The sequence below is a fragment of the Lissotriton vulgaris genome, chromosome 2_1, assembly GCF_964263255.1.
Source record: "Lissotriton vulgaris chromosome 2_1, aLisVul1.2, whole genome shotgun sequence".
Lineage (NCBI taxonomy): Eukaryota > Metazoa > Chordata > Amphibia > Caudata > Salamandridae > Lissotriton > Lissotriton vulgaris.
Window position 1 is genome coordinate 1,705,360,772 of NC_141687.1, and position 21,536 is coordinate 1,705,382,307.

At 51.1% G+C, this 21,536-nt stretch overlaps 1 protein-coding gene across 2 annotated transcripts in view; it reads right to left on the reverse strand.

Annotated features, from left to right (window-relative positions):
- MACO1 (macoilin 1) overlaps window positions 1–21,536 on the reverse strand; it is a 328,965-nt gene that overhangs the window by 58,789 nt on the left and 248,640 nt on the right. For both annotated transcript variants that reach the window (XM_086957686.1, XM_086957687.1), the window contains exon 9: window positions 20,939–21,059. In XM_086957686.1, coding sequence (XP_086813812.1) covers window positions 20,939–21,059 — 121 coding nt within the window. The remainder of the gene's footprint in view (window positions 1–20,938; window positions 21,060–21,536) is intronic.

The window sequence follows — 21,536 nt, forward strand, 5'->3', positions numbered from 1 at the left end:
CCTGGATCCGGAGCCGGATCCAGCGAGGTCGTGCGGCGCCGGGACCGAAGTCGCCAGCGGCGCCGGGCCCGAAGTACCCGACGTCGTCGGGGCCGAAGCGCCCGACCCGGAAGGACCTCCAGACGGAGCCGATCGGCCCGAAGGCGCCACGGGAACCGACTGAGGAGGGAGGGCCCTCATGGCCATGAGGTACCTCTCGACCTCCTCCTGCGACGCGCCGTGCCCAGGGACCCGAAGGTGTGGGGCAGGCGGCGACGCTTGCGACTCCCGCGGAGCCGCGTGGGCGGTGTCGCCCGAGTCCCCGGTCGCATCGTGCGAGCGACGGGGCGGGTCGGAGGATCGATGGTGTCGCTCCGACCTCTCATGCCTCTTACCTGAGGACTTGGAACCAGACGATCGGTGTCCACTCCCGGAACGTCGATGACTCCGACCTCGCGACCTGTCCCTCGACCTCCCGTGGGCCCGGGACCGGGACCTGGAGCGGCGCGGGGCCGACTGCCTCAGCTCGAGACGCTTGCGGGACCGCTCCCGCCTAGCCTTCGACGTCAGGGCCCGGCAGTCGGAGCAGGTTCGATCGTCGTGGTCGAGGCCTAAGCACTTCAGGCACCGGCGATGGGGGTCCGTGACCGACATGAGTCGGCCGCACTTCGAGCAAGGCTTGAACCCGGGCATCCCTGGCACCGATAGTCGAGAATCGACTAAATAGAGGATCAAAAAGATCAAAAAAGTTTTCAGTCAAAAAGTGACTGGGGGTAGAGCTTCTTCCGGATCTGCGCTAGCTGGCGCGGAAAAAAGAAGAACTGACGTCAGCGAGCATGGGCGCCGTCTATATACTCCGACGACGTCATCCCGGCGCTCACGACGCCGACGACGGACGCGGAGCCGCAGACGACGCCTACCAGCGCGCAGGGGTATTGCTACGCAAAAATTTCCGGATCCAGTCTGACGCCTGGGGATATTCTAAGGTAAGGAATCTATCACTAACGTGTCTCTTTCAGATTGGGTATTTTCTAATGATTCGAGACTCTCTAGCGGCTCTCCTCTGCCGTTGGTCTGGACTGATCATTTTGCAGTACCACTATATCTTGCTCTTTCTGCCTCATGCCCCACTAATCAGGATACAACTTCACTCGCTCTTAGAAGAAACCTCAGAAACATCACGGATGAGGCTTTTGCCTCTCTAGTTCTATCTCCAAGGTCCTCTCCCCCAAAGACGCGGATGAGGCAGCTCAAGATCTGATGGATTCTATCACTTATGCAGTGGAAAAGCTTGCCCCTGCATCCCTGCGTTATGTAGCCCGACGCAAGCCGACAGCACCGTGGTTCTCTGACCAGTTGAGATCCCTAAGACAGGGCTGCAGAAGCAGTGAGAGTAGATGGAGGAAATCCTGGGACCCTAAGGACCGGGAGGCCCATATGTCTGCTCTGCGGGAGTATAAACAGAAAGTGATATAGGAAAAGCAGGAATACTTTTCCAACCTTACTAGCTCTCTCACTTCCTCTAGGGAGCTTTTTAAAATCGCTGACTCGCTATGCTCCCTTCAACTCCCAGATCCCGTAGTCAGCTCTCAGGATCTATGCAATGACATCTCAGACTTTTTTCACAATAAAATTCTTGACATCCATACCTATTAGAAGTACGTCATTCTCTGGACGAGAATATCCCTCCTGTTATAAGTACTTTGGATTCTTTGGATGCAGCTACTTCCAGTTCATTCATGGAATTTCCATCTCTGTCTCTTGAAGGACTGAACCTTCTACTTGACAGGCCGAAATCCTCCTCCCCTATGGACCCTCTACCTCTTAAAAAACTGAAAGAGTGTAGAAGCAGTGTTCTTCCCTCCATGTTGGAGGTGATGAATAAGGCGATTGCCCAGGGTTCCTTTCCATCGGTATGGAAGAAGGTTATTGTGAAGCCTCTCCTCAAAAAACCATCACTTGACCCCGGCCTCCTTAAAAATGTTAGGCCCATTTCCCTACTCCCTGCACCTGCAAAAATACTAGAAGCTCATCTCAACCTCCATCTGTCTTCCTTTCTGGATGCCTCCGAGTACCTTGACAACACCCAACACGGATTTAGAAAATATCACAGCACAGAATCTGCTCTCACTCTTGTGGTCGATAACATCGGACGCAAAGTGGACGCTGGTCAAACTACAGTTCTAGTGCTTCTGGACCTCACGGCCGCGTTCAACACCCTGTCTCCCGCCATCCTAACATCTCGGCTTAGGGAGGCAGGTGTTACTGGGTCGGCCCTGAGTCTCCTCAACTCTTTTCTCCTTGATAGGGAACAGAGAGTGATGCTCGGAAACCACCTCTCCCCTGCCAAGTCTCTGCAATGTGGGGTGCCACAGGGGTCGGCATTAAGCCCGACCCTGTTTAACATCTACGTGGCCCCCCTTGCTAGGCTGGTAAGATCGCAGGGGATGGAGGTGGTATCATACGCCGATGACACCCAGATCATGGTGTCACTCACTCATTCCTCTGTCACTACATCTGCCTTCAGCTTCAGGTCATGCATGCAGCATGTGGCAGATTGGATGATCATCAACTCCCTGAAGCTGAATGGCGACAAGACAGAGGTACTGGTCTTTGGGAAGGACCAAGATGTCTGGTCGAGTAAGTGGTGGCCTTCCTCTCTTGGCACTTGCCCCAGCCCTAGGATCGACGATTATGACCCTGGCTGACATCGACTTGTTTTTCGGGTTATGTCTACCAGCTGATGTGTGGAAGCAAATCCGGAAAGTCGACCACTCTGAGCTGTTTGGACATAACTGGTCACAACTCGATGGCATAGACAGACAACGAGAACCCGGACAAAAGCCTTTGAAAGCCATTTTAGACCTCCCGGATAAAATCGTACAGAAATTAAAAACCCTGATCCCAGAAAAGAAAGTGGACTGGTCGATAGTAACGGCCTGTCGCCAGAAACCTCAGGAGGATGTATCGGAATACTTCTCCCGGTTTGAAACGGTGTTCTCCGATTACAGCGGCCAGGACTTGACCACTGCAACCGGACACCATCTGTTTGTCCAGAATTACGTTAAGGGTCTATCACCAGAGGTCTCACAAAAACTGCAGGCCAGCGAGAGTAGCTGGGCAGCCTCCAAGCCTACGGCTATCCTCCAGATGGCCCAATATTATGAACATCAGAAAAAACGAAAGCGATAGAGCAACAGAGAGAAAGAAGAAAGACTTAAAGGAGAGGGTGATGATTGCTCAACTGCAAGGGGTGACTATAGGACGAGACCAATACCGGGGAAACCATCAGATGAACGTCCCTAAAACTGCACCTCCCAAGGACCGCACTTCGACTCCCCACATTGGACGTACAGACATTAGAGAGGACCAGTGTGCTTTCTGTAAAGGAACGGGCCACTGGAAATCTCAGTGCCCAGTTCTTTTGGAAATCATCAGAAATAGAGATCCTAGGGATATAGCAAGTGGACCAAGAAACAGGGGACCACAGCGAGGGCCCCCAAACGATGCAGCTAATGATAGATCAGGCAGGCCAAACACATTCGACCGACCCCGACAGAACCAATGCCAGCAATCTGACTACGATGATGTTCATGACTTTGCATAGGACTGCCTAGGGCAAGGGAGGGATCCAGTCGAGCTCTATGTTGACCAGCAAGGCCCTTACGTCACTGCTAAGGTCCTGGGTACAAAGTCTCCATTTCTGGTAGACACTGGCGCAACACGTAGTGCGTTATCAAAACGACTGATTCCAAGGGCACCCTTGTCTGGCTCATTGATAACATCGACAGGTTTCGATGGAACGCCCTCCACTAACCCTTTGTCCGCCCCGATCCTCTTTGACTTAGAAAACAACACCACTGACACCACGTTTTTGCTTTCCTCCAATAGCCCTGACGCAATTATGGGACTTGACTTATTGAAACACTTCAGAGCAACGATTAGATGTTCCCAAGACGGAGTCCGAGTTTTTCTTTACGACAATCCCGTTCTGCTTAGACATTGCCCTCCCAGACACATGTTTCCATCACCGACGCTGACACCTCCCTGCTTGACACTCTGCCTCCGTATCTGTGGGCCAAAACGGATTCGGATGTAGGGCGCATGATGATTGACCCAGTGCACATTACTGTCCGGCCAGAAGCAACACTCCCAAAACTTCCACAATATCGGATATCGCCCGAGGGCGAGAAGGCATTGGTAAAAATCATCCAATCACTGATAGACGCAGGAGTGGTAGAGGAAGTAGTTAGCAACGTTTGCAACAGCCCAATCTTGCCCATCATTAAGAAGCAGGGAGAAGGAGACGAGAAAGCATACCGCTTTATCATTGACCTTCGAGAGATCAACAAAGTGGTGGTACCCCAGTACCCTGTGGTCTCGGATATTACCACCATCCTGACGTTGATTCCCTCCACTGCCACCACCTTCACTGTCATTGACCTCAAAAACGCATTCTTTTCCATCCCCAGTCACCCAGACAGCCGATATCTCTTCGGTTTCACCCTAAAGGCCCGCTCATATAGGTTCTGCCGAGCACCCCAGGGCTACACAGAAAGCCCTAGCATCTACAGCCAGGCCCTCAAGAGACAACTGGATCAAGTCCAGTTACCCGATGGAGTGGTGTTAGTGCAATATGTCGATGACATCCTTTTGGCAGCCGACACCACTCCACTAGCTGTCACAGCCACCATTCAACTCCTGCACTTCCTTGCAGAAAATGGCCACAAGGTCTCCAGGAAGAAGTTGCAATTCTGCCAACCCCAGGTCACTTACCTAGGCCACCTTTTGTCCAAAGACGGAAGGAAACTGACTCCTGACCGGATCCAAACCATTCTCGACACCCCCATCCCTAAGACTCAGAAACAGGTTCGCTCCTTACTAGGCCTCACCTCCTTCTGCCGACAGTGGCTACCCAACTTTAGCCTCGTAGTAAAACCACTGTTTTCACTGCTAGCTAAGGATATCCCTTTCCCACTCCCTTGGACCCCTGAGTGTCAGGCTTCCTTCATGCAACTACGAGATGCCCTTTGTTCGGCTCCTGTGTTAGGTACCCCCGATTACACAAAGCCCTTCTCCCTTTACACTCACGAAAGGGAGGGGTGCGCTTTATCTGTCCTGACCCAATCCATTGGCTCAAAGCAACGACCATGCGCTTACTTCTCAGCCACTCTTGATCCTGTAGCCAGAGCCCTGCCTGCTTGCCTTCGAGCCGTAGCGGCTGCTGCGATCTCTATCCGACAGAGTGAGGGGATCGTGCTCTCGAATCCCCTCACGGTACTGGTACCCCATGCAGTTGACACCCTCCTAAACCAAACCAAGACGCAACACCTGACGAGTGCCCGACTGACTGGATACGAACTGACTCTGCTCGCACCCCACATCACTCTGAAGAGATGCACCACACTGAACCCAGCAACTCTGCTACCCTTACCAGAAAACGATCCCAATGTGCACCCTGTACATGACTGCGTGACCCTTACGGACGAACAGACTAGAAGCAGGGTTGACCTCAGTGACACGGCCTTTCCTGACCCCGACGGAGAGCTGTGGGTGGACGGTTCTTGCATCAAACTCCCCGATGGCACCACTTCGGCTGCCTATGCGGTCACCACGGCTCGAACTGTAGTCGAGACAGCCCGCATCACACAACGATCTGCCCAGGCAGCGGAACTGATTGCCCTAACACGAGCCTGCATTCTAGCCGCAGGAACCACAGCGAACATTTACACCGACAGCCAGTATGCCTTTGGGGTGGTTCACCATTTTGGGCTCCTTTGGAGGGAGAGGGGATTCTTGACCTCACACGGCACCCCCATTTTGCACGGGGATCTAGTCTCCGCCTTGATCGAAGCCGTCCTTCTCCCTAAGAGGCTTGCAGTCATCAAATGCCAGGCACACAAAAGAGTGACAGACATTATAGGACAGGGAAATGCACTAGTTGACATCACTGCCCGAACGACAGCTGAGAGTAGGACAACAACACATATGTACGTGACCAGGTCACAAGCAGAAAAATGGACTGATGCTAGGGACACTATTAGGGACATTCAAATGGCCAGCACACAGCACGAACTAACAGAATGGACACGGGTGGGATTAAAAGATGACGAAGGCTGCTGGCGGACAAAAGACACAAACAGATGGTTGCTACCTGACTCGTACCGGATTCCCATACTGACTATGGCACACTACCCTGCCCATATAGGATCAGCCCCCATGATTGAACTTGTCTCCAGAGTTTGGCACAACGATAAAATCACAGACTCCGCCAAACGCCTGGTTCAACAATGCTTGATATGCCTGCAACACAACCCCGGGAAAGGAACTGTAGTACCCCGGGGAGGGTTTGGAGTCCCAAATCACCCGTTTGAAGTCCTGCAGATGGACTACATCCAACTAGACAGATGTCAAGGCCTGAAATATGTACTCGTTGTGGTATGCGCATTTAGCAAATGGGTGGAAGCATACCCAACCCGTGACAACACTGCTATGGCCACAGCAAAAGTCCTGTTGAAGGAGTTCTTCCCCCGTTACGGCCTTTGTCGAATTTTGTGGAGCGACAACGGCCCCCACTTCGTAGCAGAAGTTATCCAACTTATTTTGAAAGGGTTGGGTGTAAAACAAAAATTCCACGCAGTCTCCCACCCCCAATCTGCTGGTCTAGTCGAACGACATAATGCCACACTGAAACTAAAATTGGCCAAAATAGTGGCTACTACAGGACTGAAATGGCCGGACGCACTCCCACTGGCATTGCTCTCAATGCGTTCCACCCCTACCAAACACCACTTGACACCATACGAAGTTGTATTCGGCCGACCTATGAATGTCTGGTCTGCGCCGAAACCAACTTCCATTCAGGACGTCCCGGACGTCTTAATGTCTGATTACTTATGCCAGTTGACTAAAACACTGTCTGTTATCCATCAACAGGTGCTGCATGCCATCCCTGACACTTCCAGGGGTCCCGGACACACCATCCAACCTGGGGAGTTCGCCCTGATCCGGAATTTCCAGCGTACCAAGAGTCTGGAACCCAGGTGGACGGGCCCCTGGCAAGTCCTCATCACCACCCGAACAGCACTTCGAGTGGAAGGAAAACGCAACTGGGTGCATGCACACCACTGTAAGAAGATCTCCTCGACCCTGGCCACGACAGAACACATCGGCAACCAAGAAGAGCTCCTGAACAAAGACCGACCGTCACTAGCCTGCTATCCTGATACCGAAGCACTTAAACTCTCAAAATTCTCTGATCCTACTGTACCATCCAGAGAAGGGTATTTCCTGCGCCGAAGGGAGGAAGCTCCAGTTAAGCAGACCACGGACTAAATTGAATCTCAGAACGGTGACCTGAACACAACCAAGGGTTACCGGGAGAAAAGCAAAACGAAGTCTGAGGTTCTGCCCACCACCGAGCACCTTGAAGATGATGGAAGCGCCAGATAAGAAGATGATGGAAGCGCCAAATAAGAAGATGATGGAAGCAACAGGAAATACCCACTACAGAAACCCAAGAGCAGACAAACTCCACAATTTAAAGACAATTGCACTCTTCATCACGATCCTTTTCTGCTTTCTCCTCATGACCACACTCTGGATTGTGGAAGAAAATGCACCTGCCCACGAAACATTCCTGACCACTGCTCAACCTACCACCATGAAGGAACATTATCTGATTTCGCTCTCTCCTCAGCTCAGAGAGAGGCGAAAGGAGTTTTGGAATAACTCTTTCGTACAACTACTTCACCAGCACAACCTCGCCACCAATGCCACCAACTGTTGGATCTGTGGGTTGCTGCCCCACGCCACTGGACACTCGATACCATTCATCCCTTCACCTTTCTCAGTTCACGGCTCCTGCCTTGCTTGGCTGATCCTCCTGCAAGAAAGCTTTAAGGACAATGCCACCTCCAGCAAAACCGTAGCGCATTTCTACCACGGGGTCTGGCGGAACGAAACAAAGACACACTTCTGCCCACAGACCACCAACAACACAATCCACTTGGACATTCCTGCTAAAGAGCAAATTGAAATGCAGGTGTTCAACAATCCAACCAGACCCACCTTCTCCTACCTGCGGAAACGAACGGCCGCCACCCTGACCGTGGCCCTGTCAGTCATCAACGTCACAGGCCACCTGTGCATAGAAGGGCTTGGGACGCAGCTGGTAGGCCACAGTGCTTGTCGTTTTACCAGAACTTTGGACTCCGCCGACCCACCTTCCTTTGTGTCATCCCCTAACATGTATTTCGTCTGTGGCACGAAGGCTTACACTTGGCTCCCCAAAGGCTGGGGGGGGGCACCTGTTTCATCTCCTTCGTCCTCCCCCGACTTATGTGGCTCCAGCGAATCATCATAGACAAAAACGAGCCGGGGATCCTGGACAAGCCGACTCCACAGGAGCGCAATTCCTCGATGCTATGAAGGGACTCGTTCCCCTCTGGGGCCCGATGGCAAACAGCCGTGCCATCCGACATCTAACTCAGGCAGTTGAGACCACAATGAACATCACAGCTGGTATCTTTGCTAACAACACCGCCGAACTCCAAGCGGTCCGCTTGGTGGCCCTCCAGAACCGCCTTGTCCTAGATGTGGTTCTTGCGGACCGTGGTGGAGCATGCCGCATCATTGGGTCTAGCTGCTGTACATACATACCGGACAACTCACCCTCAGTGTACAAAGCCATCGAGCATCTCCACAGACTTTCTTCGGAAGTCCACCAGGAACAAGAGGAATGGTCGCTTGGTGGTTGGTTCTGGAACACCATTAAGAACTGGGGCTGGAGACTATTCACCATTATCCTGATTCCTGTGGTCATAATATGCGGTTTATGCTTGGGAATTCAATGCCTGCCACCTCTGTGTTCATTATGTGTGAATTGTATCTGCCCTAAGACTGTGGACTTTGGAAACGAACGTATGGGAGCATTATATGATGCTGAGGTTAAGAATTTGATGAAGATTGACATTGAGCGAGCAAGTTGGCTAGGATATGTTGAAAAGGGAGGACTGTTAAAGGTTAGGCTGCAAACGTCAACATTATCGGCGCCATCTTGCCCTTTCTGAGCTCATTCGTGCGCGTAAGCGGCAGCCATCTTAAGCGATATGGCCTCCCTGCCCCTTCCCTGATAGCCAGCGCGTCTCTCGCTCTCCTATCCTCGCAGGTATCCCCCGCACGCTGACAACCCCCTCGCTCTCACATGCCTTGGGCCATAAACCCCTCTTCAGCGTAGCTCTGCCACAGAATCCCATCCTGTTCCCAGCGCGACACCTCCCTTCATTCCTTTCACGGTCTTAGGTCCTTTGATACAAAACCCCTTTTCCTGTGTCCCCGTTTGTCTTCCTTGTTCCCAGGCCGCCACCTGGCCCTGCGGATACTGTTTATTACCCCGTACAGTAGGAAGCTTCCCCTGCCCATCAAAGGGCCCTCGAGTTGATCAAAGCCCCCACCCTATGAGATCCGATCAAACTCCACACATTCCGTGAATCGGCGGAATGTCCAGCTGCGCGATAATCATCACCTGTTGTGACCGGGGTGGGGAATTCAACTGCAAATATATGTGGGAACGGGCCCAAAGGGGAGATTCCGAGGATGTTCTTTCACATGCCAAAATGTTACAAGAATGTGTTACATGTAATAAAGATCCTAATCCTATGTATAAGAGGCCAGGCCTCAGAGATGCGGTTAGAGCACCTCGTGACGATACTTGCTGTCCGAATTGATGTGTTCTCCTCTGGAGAGAATAAAACCCCGTTTCCTGCCTTTCAGTCTCCAGCGCCTGCTTCTTCATTGATTAAAATTGGTGGGTCATAGAGGCGATACCGCCGGGCAACACAGAGAAGGGTCTTTGGTTACTGGTTGTCTTTGCACCCTTCTTACAATCTGAGCAGCTGCCACAGGCGGGAGTGCCAAAGGGACATCGCCGGTGCTTCCCTCTTTTTCCATGCAGCCGCTACAGCCAGTTTGGCAGCTCCCAAGCACAGCCACATAATTCTCTTATCGGCCCTGGTTTGGTGCTCTAGCAAGGGGTCTCTAATGCCAAGCAAGGCCTCCGTCATTGTAGTCGGGATAGGGTATCCCAGGATGGGCTTCACCTGAGCTAGAATCTCCTCCCAGAATGGCCTAATGGTGGGGCAGTCCCACCAGATGTGTTGGAAGTCTCCCAAAAGGCCACACTCCCTCCAACATCTGTCTGACGTACCTGGAAAAGTTCTAGCTAGCTTAGATGGGTATAAGTACCAATCCATCATTACTTTCAAATGGGCTTCTCTTAAAGCTGTGGATTGATTGAACTGGAAGATATCCGCCCACAGGTGGGTCCACTCTCCCTCCGTGAAGTCCCGCTGGGCCATCCCCTCCCACCAAGACATATATTGTGGCCGCGGGGCGGTCTCTGTGGAGAGTAGGAACTTATACAGCGCCGAGATAGCCCCTTTCATGGATTTAGTTTTAAGGAGGAACAATTCGAACCTGGTGAGGGGTCTGGTGGCACCTTCCCTAATTCGTGGGTCAAGAGCCCAGTGTAGCAGCTGTGCGTGATGGTATCGCTCATGGTCCCCTACCCCATAGTCCTTTTTGCAGTTTTTGAATGTAAGGGGATCATAGTTGTGAAATAAGTGCATCAATGCGAGACATCCACCCTCCCTCCAGGCATCAAACGTCCCCTCCTGGAGCGCTGGGGGAAATGAAGAGGTGAAGTGAATTGGTGCGAGTGGTAACGGGAAAGACGTCCAACCCTCCCTCCCCGCTACAGAGTACCACACCTTGAGAGTAGTGCGCGTTGGGGTGCTGATGTAAGCATTCAGGGGTCTGTCCTTTTTATTGCGCCAGATCAAGTCCCAGATCGTCCTACCTGCTACGCTGCGGTCCATGTGAAGCCAATGCTTCTCCGATTCCATTTGTGACCACTCGACCAGAATACGCAGTTGGGCCGCCTTATAATAGAGTCTAAGATCGGGGAGGCCAGCTCCCCCTTTCCTCAGTGGTCGTCGGAGCATGAAAAAGGAGTAGCGTGTCGCCCTCCCTGCCACACGAACTTCAGGATCATTGTCTTTAGTCGCTTAAAGAAATCCTCCTCCAGGTCTATTGGGAGCACCTGAAATAGATATAGTAGTTTGGGGAGGAGGGTCATCTTTATAGCATGGATGCGTCCCAACCAGGAGAGAAAGAGCGGCTTCCATCTTACCAGATCCTTTTGAATGCGAGAGAGGATTGAGGGAAAATTGGCTGCATATAGTTGCTCAACCTTAGTTGTCAGCTGAACCCCCAGATATTGTATGGAAGAAGACGCCCACTCCAAAGGCGTTCGCATTCGGAGTTGTAAGGTGTCCGTGTGTGAGAGGGTAAGATTAAGAATGTAGGACTTATCGAGGTTGACCCTGAAGACCGCCGCTTTTTCGAAGGAGCTAAGCACTTCTTGCAAGCATGGGAGCGAACCCAGCGGGTTAGATAACGAGAGGAGGACGTCGTCCGCAAAGAGTGAGATTTTATGGGCTTCACCGGAGAAAGGGAGGCCCTCTATCCCCTGATGTTCCCTTACCGCTATAGCTAGGGGTTCTATACTAAGGGCGAAGAGCAGGGGGGGACAGAGGGCAACCCTGTCTAGTCCCCCTGGAGTGGCAGAAAGAGGTAGATTGCACGCCGTTGACTGAGACTTTGGAGTGTGGGTGTCTATAGTTGGCCTGAAGCATTTTTATAAATTGGGGGGAGAAGCCAAACCTCGCGAGTGTGGCCCATAGAAAACGCCAATCTATGCGGTCAAATGCTTTTTCAGCATCGAGGCAGACTAGTACCGCAGGAATTTTAAATATCTTGGCTTTTTCTATTAAATGGACTATACGCCGGGTGTGGTCATGTGTTTGGCGTCCCTTAATGAAGCCCGACTGATCGGGATGGATAAGCGGCATGAGTTCATACAATCTTTTGGCTAGTATGGAGGAATACAGCTTTGCATCTATGTTTAGGAGAGAAATGGGCCTGTAAGAGGTACAGTGGGTGGGGTCCTTGCCTGGTTTGGGGATCACGGAGATCACCGCCTCGGCCATGGAGTCCGCGGTGTTGTCATCCGCGGCCATTCGGTTAAAAAGCCGGACCAGGTGTAGACTGATATCAGCCGAAAAAGTCTTGTAAAAGACCGCAGTATACCCATCAGTGCCAGGCGCCTTGTGGGGTTTCAGTGCTTTGATAGCTGATTGCACTTCCTCGAGGGTGATGGGAGCAGTAAGAGCCTCATTCCATTCTGGGGAGACCTGTAGGACAGGCAAGTCCCTCAGGAAGGCGTGTTGATGATCAGTGTCAAGTGTATCAGCCGCATACAGGGATTTGTAAAATGACCCAAAAAGACCTGCCTTGTCCTCGTCCTTATGGAGTAGAGTCCCTGACCCGTCTTGCATACCCCCTATATATTCTCTTTCTCTTTTGTCCTTCAGTTGTCTGGCCAAGTGCTTCCCTATTTTGTTACCCTGGGTATAGGATAGATTGCGCAGCTTGAGGAGGGTTAACTCTGCCCTGTTATTATAGATGGCCCGCAGCTTGCCTCTGAGTGCCGTGAGTGTGCGAAGCGTCTGTCTAGTGGGTGCCTGCTTGTGGGTCTGCTCAGCAGTCGTTAGTTTCTCTTCTAAGCCTTCCCTTTCTCTTGCGCGCTGTCTATTCAGGGCTGAATTGAGCGCTATGCATTTACCTCTCAAAACCGCTTTGAATGTGTCCCAGGTGTTATATTCAGAGGTCTCGTCTGGGTCGTTAAAGGAGAAGAATTCTCTAATAGTCTCTCTCAACTGCGCATTTGATTCCTTATCCCTCGTCAAGGCTTCTGGGAAGTACCAACGGGCAGGTTTCGGGGTTGTTACCAAGCCAGGTAAGACACACTGTATACATCCCATGGTCGGACACCGAGATGGGGAGTATCTTTGCATCCTGTAAATTACCCTGCAGGGACTGACTGAAAAAGATGTAATCCAGTCGTGAATAAGACTGGTGCACGTGTGAAAAGAAAGAGTAGTCTCGGGTAAGTGGGTGTGCTACCCGCCATGTGTCCAAAAGACCCATGTTCCCAATGTGTGTCTGTATAGAGTCGGGGAAAGTGCCCATGTCCGAACGGCGTGTGTGCGTGCTATCAAGTGTTGCGTGCCAGACCAGGTTGAAATCCCCCAGGAGGAATAAAGGACCCTCTGCAAAATCATTCACCTTTCCCAACAGTGAAAGCAAGAAATTCTTTTGGCCAGTATTGGGGGCATAAACCAATACCAAAGTGCACATCCTGCCCTTCATACGGCCTTTGACCATCAACCATCTCCCATCTTTGTCGCCCTGAGTGTTCACAGGTTGGAACTGAGCGGCTGAGCTGAAGAGAAGAGCTACCCCCTTTTGTTTAGTGGATGCAGAGGCTTTATAGATAAGGGGATATTTCTTATGTTTAAGCCGGTGGTCTTCAGTTTTCGGCAAGTGTGTTTCCTGTAGTGCTACGATATCTAAATGCTGATCTAAAATATATTTCCAGACCTTCTGGCGCTTCTGTGGGGAGTTGAGCCCTTTGACATTCCAGGTTCCTATAGTAAGTGGCATTCTAAGTCAATCCTTTTGTTTCCTCTATAGAAGTCATCCACCGCTCCGCCCTCCCCTTTGGAGTACTCCCTCCTCCCATCCTACCCAGCCTGTGATGACGAAATCCCACTCCTACATTGCCAAGGCCACCCCAGCCCCCACCCATGTCATAGCCCCCCCTCCGGAGCCCCCCACCGACAGACCATAACATGTCTTTCAAAGGAATTCCGGTGAGAATGTGCACAGTACCGATACCACCAGACCCCCCCCTCCCCAATACATCCCAACAGAACAATGCAAGAACATTCACAAACATGAAATCCAGTTGTCGAACTGTGATCTAGGCCCTTATAATGTCAGTTCGGACCTGTAGTATATGAGTACTTGTAAGGGTTAAGTGGCAGTGGCGGCTCGACGGCTCGAGACCCCCCGCCCCGTCCCCCAACCCCGTTGCCATACTTATCTAAATGTGACCATCCCTTAAGCTCTCAGGAGCCAGCTCCAGTGTCTTTGGAAACCTCCTGAATTGCTGCAGCCTTTTCTTGTTCCATTGTCTCTAGATCTGGCTTGAGGTTTTTCTTGGAAGGTCGTCCGCGCCTGACCCTCTGCCTGCCGTCGCTGTCGCTTGGGAGGATTTGAGCGGGGTTCTCGAAGAGCACCCTCCTTCTTCGCCCCCGGTCGATCCTCTTCGTGTGGGATACCCAGTAGGGAGCAGGTGTCTCTTAAGGAGCGTAATTGGTGGAGGGTTCCGTTCCACTTGAAGATTAACCTAAAGGGGTGTCCCCATGAGTAAGGGACCCCTTCGTTGCGGAGGAAGGTGGTGGCTATTTTAAAGGATCTCCTCTTTTGTAGGGTGATTGCCGATAGATCTTGGAACAGTTCCATAGCATGGCCTTGATATTGAATAGGCTGTTTGAGACGCGCCGTTTTCAGTATGCGCTCCTTGAGAGGGTAGTCTGGCAGAAAAGCCAAGATGTCAGGGGGGAGGGGGGGACCTTGAGATCTGCGGACCGGACCCACCCGATGTGCTCTATCAATACGGATCTCAAAGTCTTCACTTTCGTCAAGTACTGTCCGGAAAAGGGCTCGTAGGTAGCCTGTGATATCGTCCCCCTCCGCTCTGGATGGCACATTCCGAACCCGAATGTTGTTTCGCCTTGAGCGATTTTCGAGGTCCTCCGTGTGGGACTGGAGATCAGTCTGTTGCTCATTAAGCCGAATGATTTCTTGTCTTAGGTACTCCACTTCCTCGCTTCTGGCTTGTCCTGAGAGTTCATTCGCGGCTACTCGCTCCCCAAGTTCGTCGACGTCTCGGCGAAGTTCTTTATAGTCCCCCGCCATTTCCTGCCGAAGGGATTGGATATCTTCCTTAAGGGAGGTGAAGAGGGCCTCCATGAATGCCTTGGTCGCTGGGGCTTCTCCCCCTTCGCGGTCTGTCCCTTTAGGGGGGGGGGGGGTCCCGGAGCCGGTTTGTCCGGGCTTTTTTCGGCTTTGGAGGTCCCTTTGGACAGCATGTCGGTTATGGTGCGGTTCCCTTTGCGGTTGGAGGAAGCCATCTTCTCCCCTCCAGGCGGCCCCTCCTTCTCCCAGCCGCTTCGCCTGCTAGCCGGGGTCGCAGTCAGTCTGGGCGGGCAAGCAGAGGGGCAAGGGAGAATGGCGCGCTTGGATCGCGTTACCTTTCGTCAATGGCGCGTGCCTCCTGCTCTCGTGATCTGGTGCTGAGGCCCGCAGTCCTCTAGAGCTAACCGCCCTCTTGTGGCTTCAGGAGCTCGGCTCCTCTTGGACCAGGGTTCCCGCCCTGTGCTGCGCTGGCGGATCGCCCAATTCCTCTAGGGCAATCCCTCTGTGTGGTGGTCTTTCCGGGGGCCCCCGGGGACACGGCCCTCGTCCTCCGGTCCCTCACTGATTACTGCGGCCTCCGCGACTTCAGCCCTCCTTCTCGCTCAAATGTCGGACCGCAGACAGCAGTGGTGATGCGCGGGTCGCATCCGCGGCCGGAGGCCTGATTCGTGCCCTGTGCTTGTTCTGGGCCTGTTCAAATGTCTCGGTGCCCGGCGGATGCAGATCTCCCGGCGCCGGCACCGATAACCTGTCCACAAATTTCTGGGCCTTCGCGTCTCCCTCTCAGGCTCTCCGGGCGATGTAGGCTCGAGCGCGCTCTTCCTGGGGCAGTGCGCTCCTAATCTGCCGCCGCCGCCCTCACCTGTGCTTGCAGGCAGAGGCAGACTCGCCTCCACCGGCTAGGCCCAAGCCGGGGCCTCTCTTGCTCCTTCGCGCCGGTCCACCTGGCACCTCCTTCCGGGGGCCGCCCGTCCGGGACCACCGGGCAGATTTCGGCGTACGCCTCCTCCGGACCTCCGCAGCATCCGGAGGGAGCCCCCGGTGTAGCCACCCGGTCTGGCAGCAGTGGCGTGGGTCCCCGCACCGCTCTTCAATGTGGGAGCCGGGTCGCTGCTCTTTGTACCACAGTGCGGCCCAGCCGACGCCTCCGCTTCCCAGCTCGGTCCTCCGAGTCCGGGACTCGTCGGGGCCCCCAATCGCTCCACGGGTGTCCCCCTCGCCCCTGGCTGCCGACACCGTGGCTCGGCAGCGGAATGGCCAGCTAATTGGACACGGCACAGGGAACGGGGAGCCTCCGAAGAACACGTCTGGCTAAGTCGCCATCTTGGCCACGCCCCTCCATGTTGGCCTTTCTGACAGAGAAAGACGGTCAGAAAGGGATTTTAGGGGTCCCCTAGCAGGGCTAAGGGGGATAGGTGCCCCCTAAACATCCCTGCACTGAGTGGCAGGCACCTCACAGTGCCCATCATAATACCGAGGTCGGAACCCCCGACGTTAGGCCGGACAGTTTCAGACCGCCAGGGTGCCCTCCCGATATCGTAATCAAGCCCTAAATATTTATAGAATCTAGATAATAAAACAAAGCTAGCAGTTAGGGTTGGTCCCAGCACCTCAGGCTACTACTGAATGCCAATGGACGAGCATCACCTATAGGCTACAGATCACATTTGTACTCCTCTGCTGAAGATCATTTTACTTCAACCGAGAAAATCTCACTGCAGTACAAACAGCTACACAAAGAGGGCCCTCTGCGCAGGGGAAATAAATTGTTATAGTTTCTCCTATGTGTACACTTGAAATAGCAACAAAAGCAAGTATACCTAATGCTTGCGCTCCACATCTACTTTGGGTGCAGTGGGCCACTTGTTAAAACGCTACAGATGTAAAATTAGAGGATGATCCTACAATTAGCACACAATATTTGAAATTCACACAAAATATTATTCAAACTCCAAATATTTAACCCATTCAGGTGTATAAGAGCATGCCCAGTGCAAAAAGCTCTGCACAGCCTGTGGTACTAAACAGAAATAAGCAAACATCAGCCAACACGTTTCGTTCGTGTTTGGAACTTCGTCAGGGCTTATGTATTGTATCTTGAAGCGTCATGCATTCTGAAATGAAAAGGATCCGTCGTGCGTTCGGAAATGAAAAGGATCCAAAGTCTAATGTGCCTCCATATTAAGGGCTTTCGATCAATATTCTGCCGCGAGGGTTCGGGCGTGTCGACAATGCTCGAACCCTCACGGCAGAATATTGATACAATAGATACGCCCTGACAAAGTCCCAAACACGAACGAAACGCGTTGGCTGAGGTTTGCTTATTCTACTTGATGTACCTGAATAAAGTGGTTACTAACGAAGATACTGATTTGGCTTCCTTATTGGATATTACCTTACCTGGGAAGTTCACCACTCCATTGCTTATTCTACGTTTGTTCCCGATCTTTGCGGGTTGCACCCTCCAACGGCAGGTGCAGGAGACGATTGTGCACACCCTCAATTTCTACTAGAACCTTAGATCCTACTTTGAGCACACAGTCCAAGGCTAGTGCGGCACCTGGAGTCCGCCATTGTTCTTTTAAAACCACAGTTTGGAGAAATACATACACTGTTACTTGCTCTACAGAAGGCAGATCAGTCAGTTCTTAGACTTATTGAGTCGGATTCAGCATTCTGTTTTCAAGCATATAAGGTGGATTTACCATATTGGCACCTAAACGGTAAAAAGTAAGCAACTCTGGGGACAAGTAGCTATTCTACAGGATAAGCTTTCTTTGGTCCAAGCACAGTGCACCACAGCCCATAAAAAGTGAAAGAACTTGAGCTAAAGGGAACTGTGCAGCAGAACTGGCTGGAAGAAATTAGGTGAAACTGTAAAGTGGCTGCTAGAACTTGATCTCAAACCAAGATTTTTGGTAGTGATACAGACAACATGAAAAGGGAGACGCCTTCATTCTAAATATTCTTACAATCTCACTGAAGATAATGTTCCCATCGTTATTATGAGCTTATGAGGAGACCGCCACTGCACACAATAGCTCTACTGTATCAACGTTACAACAATATTGGTGAGGCTTATTTACCAAATCTTCCAAAAAAATTAGCATCAATGCACTGTTTGTCAACAGAAAGCATTACACTGTCACAAAACAAAACCGACTAGCCTTACTATCACTGATTAACCCTTAAGGATAATTTTTTTCGACTGCATCGTTCCAGTCCAAAGTGTTAACTAATATAAATATATATTAGCTGCGGCCATGTCATATTTCAGATTCCTGAGGGTTGGGCCACAATTGGCTGCCACTGATCAAGCCATCATAAAAGACTTGTAGTGCTGAAGTATAGGAGCAGTTTACACTTTTAATTCAGACAGTGGTCCTGCGTTCGCCACTAAGGGGTTTACAGATGCTATTTCTACTCTGGGAGTAGAACTGCTATACTCACCCCTATTCTACCCATAATTGAACGGGTTGCAAAATGAGACATGTGATAGAGACATCTTGTCGTAAAAAATCTTTCCTTTGAATTTCCTAGGCATCAGACTGAATCCAGAAGACTGTTCTTCGAGCGATATCTGTGTGCCGGCAGGTGCCGTAGGTCGGCTCAGCATGGTGTCATCAGCATTGTCCGCACCAGAAGTGATGTCCGCATCAATTGTTAGGCGCCACCTCAGAACGCTAAAGTCAGTTCTTTTCTGTCCATGCAGGTCAAATGCTGATCAGTGAAGAAAGCTACCCTTTGTCATTTTTTGACAGGATTTTTCAACTTTTTTGTCAACCACTATTTGTAGTCATGTACTCTAGGAAAACTTCTGTGTTCAAACCATGCAGCGCCTGTCAATGTGACATGTCGGTGACGAACCCGCATTTGGTTTGCCAATGGTTTCTGGAGCACAACCATGAATCCAAGTGGTGCTCTGACTGCCAGCCCATTGCTCCAAACTCTTTGGGGAGTGCTCCCTACAGTTGCTTGCAGCCGGTCAGGTGACACCATCCTTGACTCTTTGGAAGTCACGGTCCTGGTCGAGAGGAAGGTCCTGACACAACTCCGAGAGTCCCAAGTCCTCTACATGCCACTGGCGATCGTCTGGACATTCAGGTAAGAGGCACAAGAAGTCAAAGCGTGCTTCGACTTCTCCCTCTTCATCTGCCGACGCGACAGAGAAACATGGGCATTCGAGGCCTCGTTCTGCAGAACCTACAACTTGGTCGACTCCAACCCTCCCCCTTTTGCGGGAGACAGAGCCACCTCTGCTCAAAAATAAAGAATTTTATGCTACCATTCGCCTCATTTTTTGAGCAGCCTGACTCCTCAGGCACGACTTTGGGCCTTGTGGGGTCAGAAGGGAGGGGGGGGGTGCGGGGGGGGGGGGGGTGTCCTTTAGGCTCTGCGCCGGAAGCTCCAGGTGTACCACACTGGTGCCAAGGATCCCGGTGCCAGCACAGGGACTCCTGTGAACCGGACAATCGCCAACTGCGACCGCCCTGCCCTGGGCGACCCAACCTCCCTTACTACCCACCCCAGCCCAGACAGCTTAGTGGTCCAAGTCTCCACTTCCCATGGTGTGTTCCCTCCGGACAGGGAATCCAAAAGGCTGGACAGTTGGGGCAAAAATATTTTTTCTTCCACCAGCCTTGCATTGCAGTCGGTTAACACTGCATGCTAATTGGGCCATTATTCCCACTCGGTGTGGAAAACGGTTGGGCAAATGCGATTACAGGTCCTGGAGGAGGACCTGGCCATCTTCTCCCAAGCAGTAATACACGGGAGAGATTTAGCAAGTCCTCCATCAAATGTGGTTTACATAAGACAGACTCGGTGGGCAGAGCAATTTCCATGACAGTGGCTGGGAAAGACACCATCTGACTGAGAACATCTAGTTTTTTGAGTGATGTCCAGGCCTCGCTCATGGACATGCCCTTTGATGGCACCAGTCTCTTAGGAGACAATGAAGACATGGCGCTCCAGCGCTTTAAGGAATCCCGGACTATGGCCAAGTTCTTGCGCCTCTCACTTGGCCACTGTTCCCAGTCTGCCCTTAGTGCCTATGGAGGGGGATTTTAACCGAGCCAACCCTATCCCAGCCACGGAGCGGCGCAAGTTCTACAAACCCCTGCATGGAAGAGTGCGCAGTTTGTTCCGACCACAGGGTCGGGTAGCCAGAGATCTGGCCAAACCAACGCCAGCTCCAGCCTCCTAGTCCTGCCTTTCCAGATCATGTATTAGGAACGTTGTGCCACTTTTAGGTTTCCAAGCCCACTAATGGCAATCGAACACCCAAAATGTGGAATGTATGCTTGCAAGTAGTCTAAGCAGAGGTAATCGCTAGGGGGAGCATTCCAACCCATGCTTTTCAGCCACTGTGCCACCCTGGACATAGGTACACCCAATGCAAATAAGAACTCATGGAAACAGTCCATCCTCAACCCTGGTCATCTCACCCCTCAACCCTGCAGCCCACTTTTACTTTTAGTTGGGAAATGTGAGGTTCACATCCCCCTGCCCCTCCCCCGAATTGCACTGACTAAGCTATACCCCTGTATATAGGCTTGCATACATAAGCTCTGGCCCAAAATTACGCTGAAGCGGAGCCACTGGAGCCATTTTCAAGCCCTTGTGATACTGCTGAAGACTTTTTGGACCCAGTCTGACGCATGTTGAAGTATTCAAATGGTCAGGAAACTGCGATTAGAAGTCTCTCTGAGAAAGATTGCTACTGCAGGGCTAGATTTTTATTCCATCAGAGGAGCTCAATGGCAAACCCTCAAGAGTCAACATGCCTAACAATATTTCTCATTCCAGACCTTTGTTGGACAACATTGCTCTACATGAGCTCTCATGCTATATATATATATGCCAATCTGTCTCATTTAAAATGAGCTCTGAAAAACACTGCATGCAAGAAAGTCCTAATAATTGTATTTTAGACATAATGTAATCTAAAGCAGTATTTTTGATAACATACGAGAATAATCAAAAACAAGGGATGAACAAAAATACTTGTCTTCATAATTTCTTTAACTATGGCAATACACAAACCAGATTTTAAAGAGATCCACCCCATTACCTGGACTTTTCCTTCTAGATCACGAATCTGATCTTCTTTTAGCTTCAGGTCGATTGTTAACTTCTTACATTCAGTTTCAAGATCGCGGATACGACCTCTTAAAGTTTCAGTACATTCACCTCTGTTATGAGAAACACAACGGTAAGATAACATAACTTTGTGGAAAAAAAACAGGTTCTTGTACTTAGTTTACAAGCATGCTGCATTTAAGAATATGATACAAATGTTATCCCTACTCTAAATACATAACGGAAGCATTTGTTCTTCTTGATTAACTCAGTCTACATTTTAACATATGGAAATATGCATATTTCAACCATTTTGCATAAAATTATGCTAATCTGCATTCCACCCATAAATACTTAATGAAAAACGTGTTGGAATGTGCTTTTGTGCAGTGTATTGTTTAACAGAATGCTTTTCACAGAAAAACACAATTGACTTTAAGAATTTATACTGCACTTCAGGATACCTTCTTCAAGGCACAATAGAGGAGAACTGTATTCTGTGAGAAAGCCCAAGGAGCAAGGCAATCTAGGTCTCCTGTTGTAATACTAACTATTGGATTGATCTGAGACAACATTAAATTCTGCTGCTA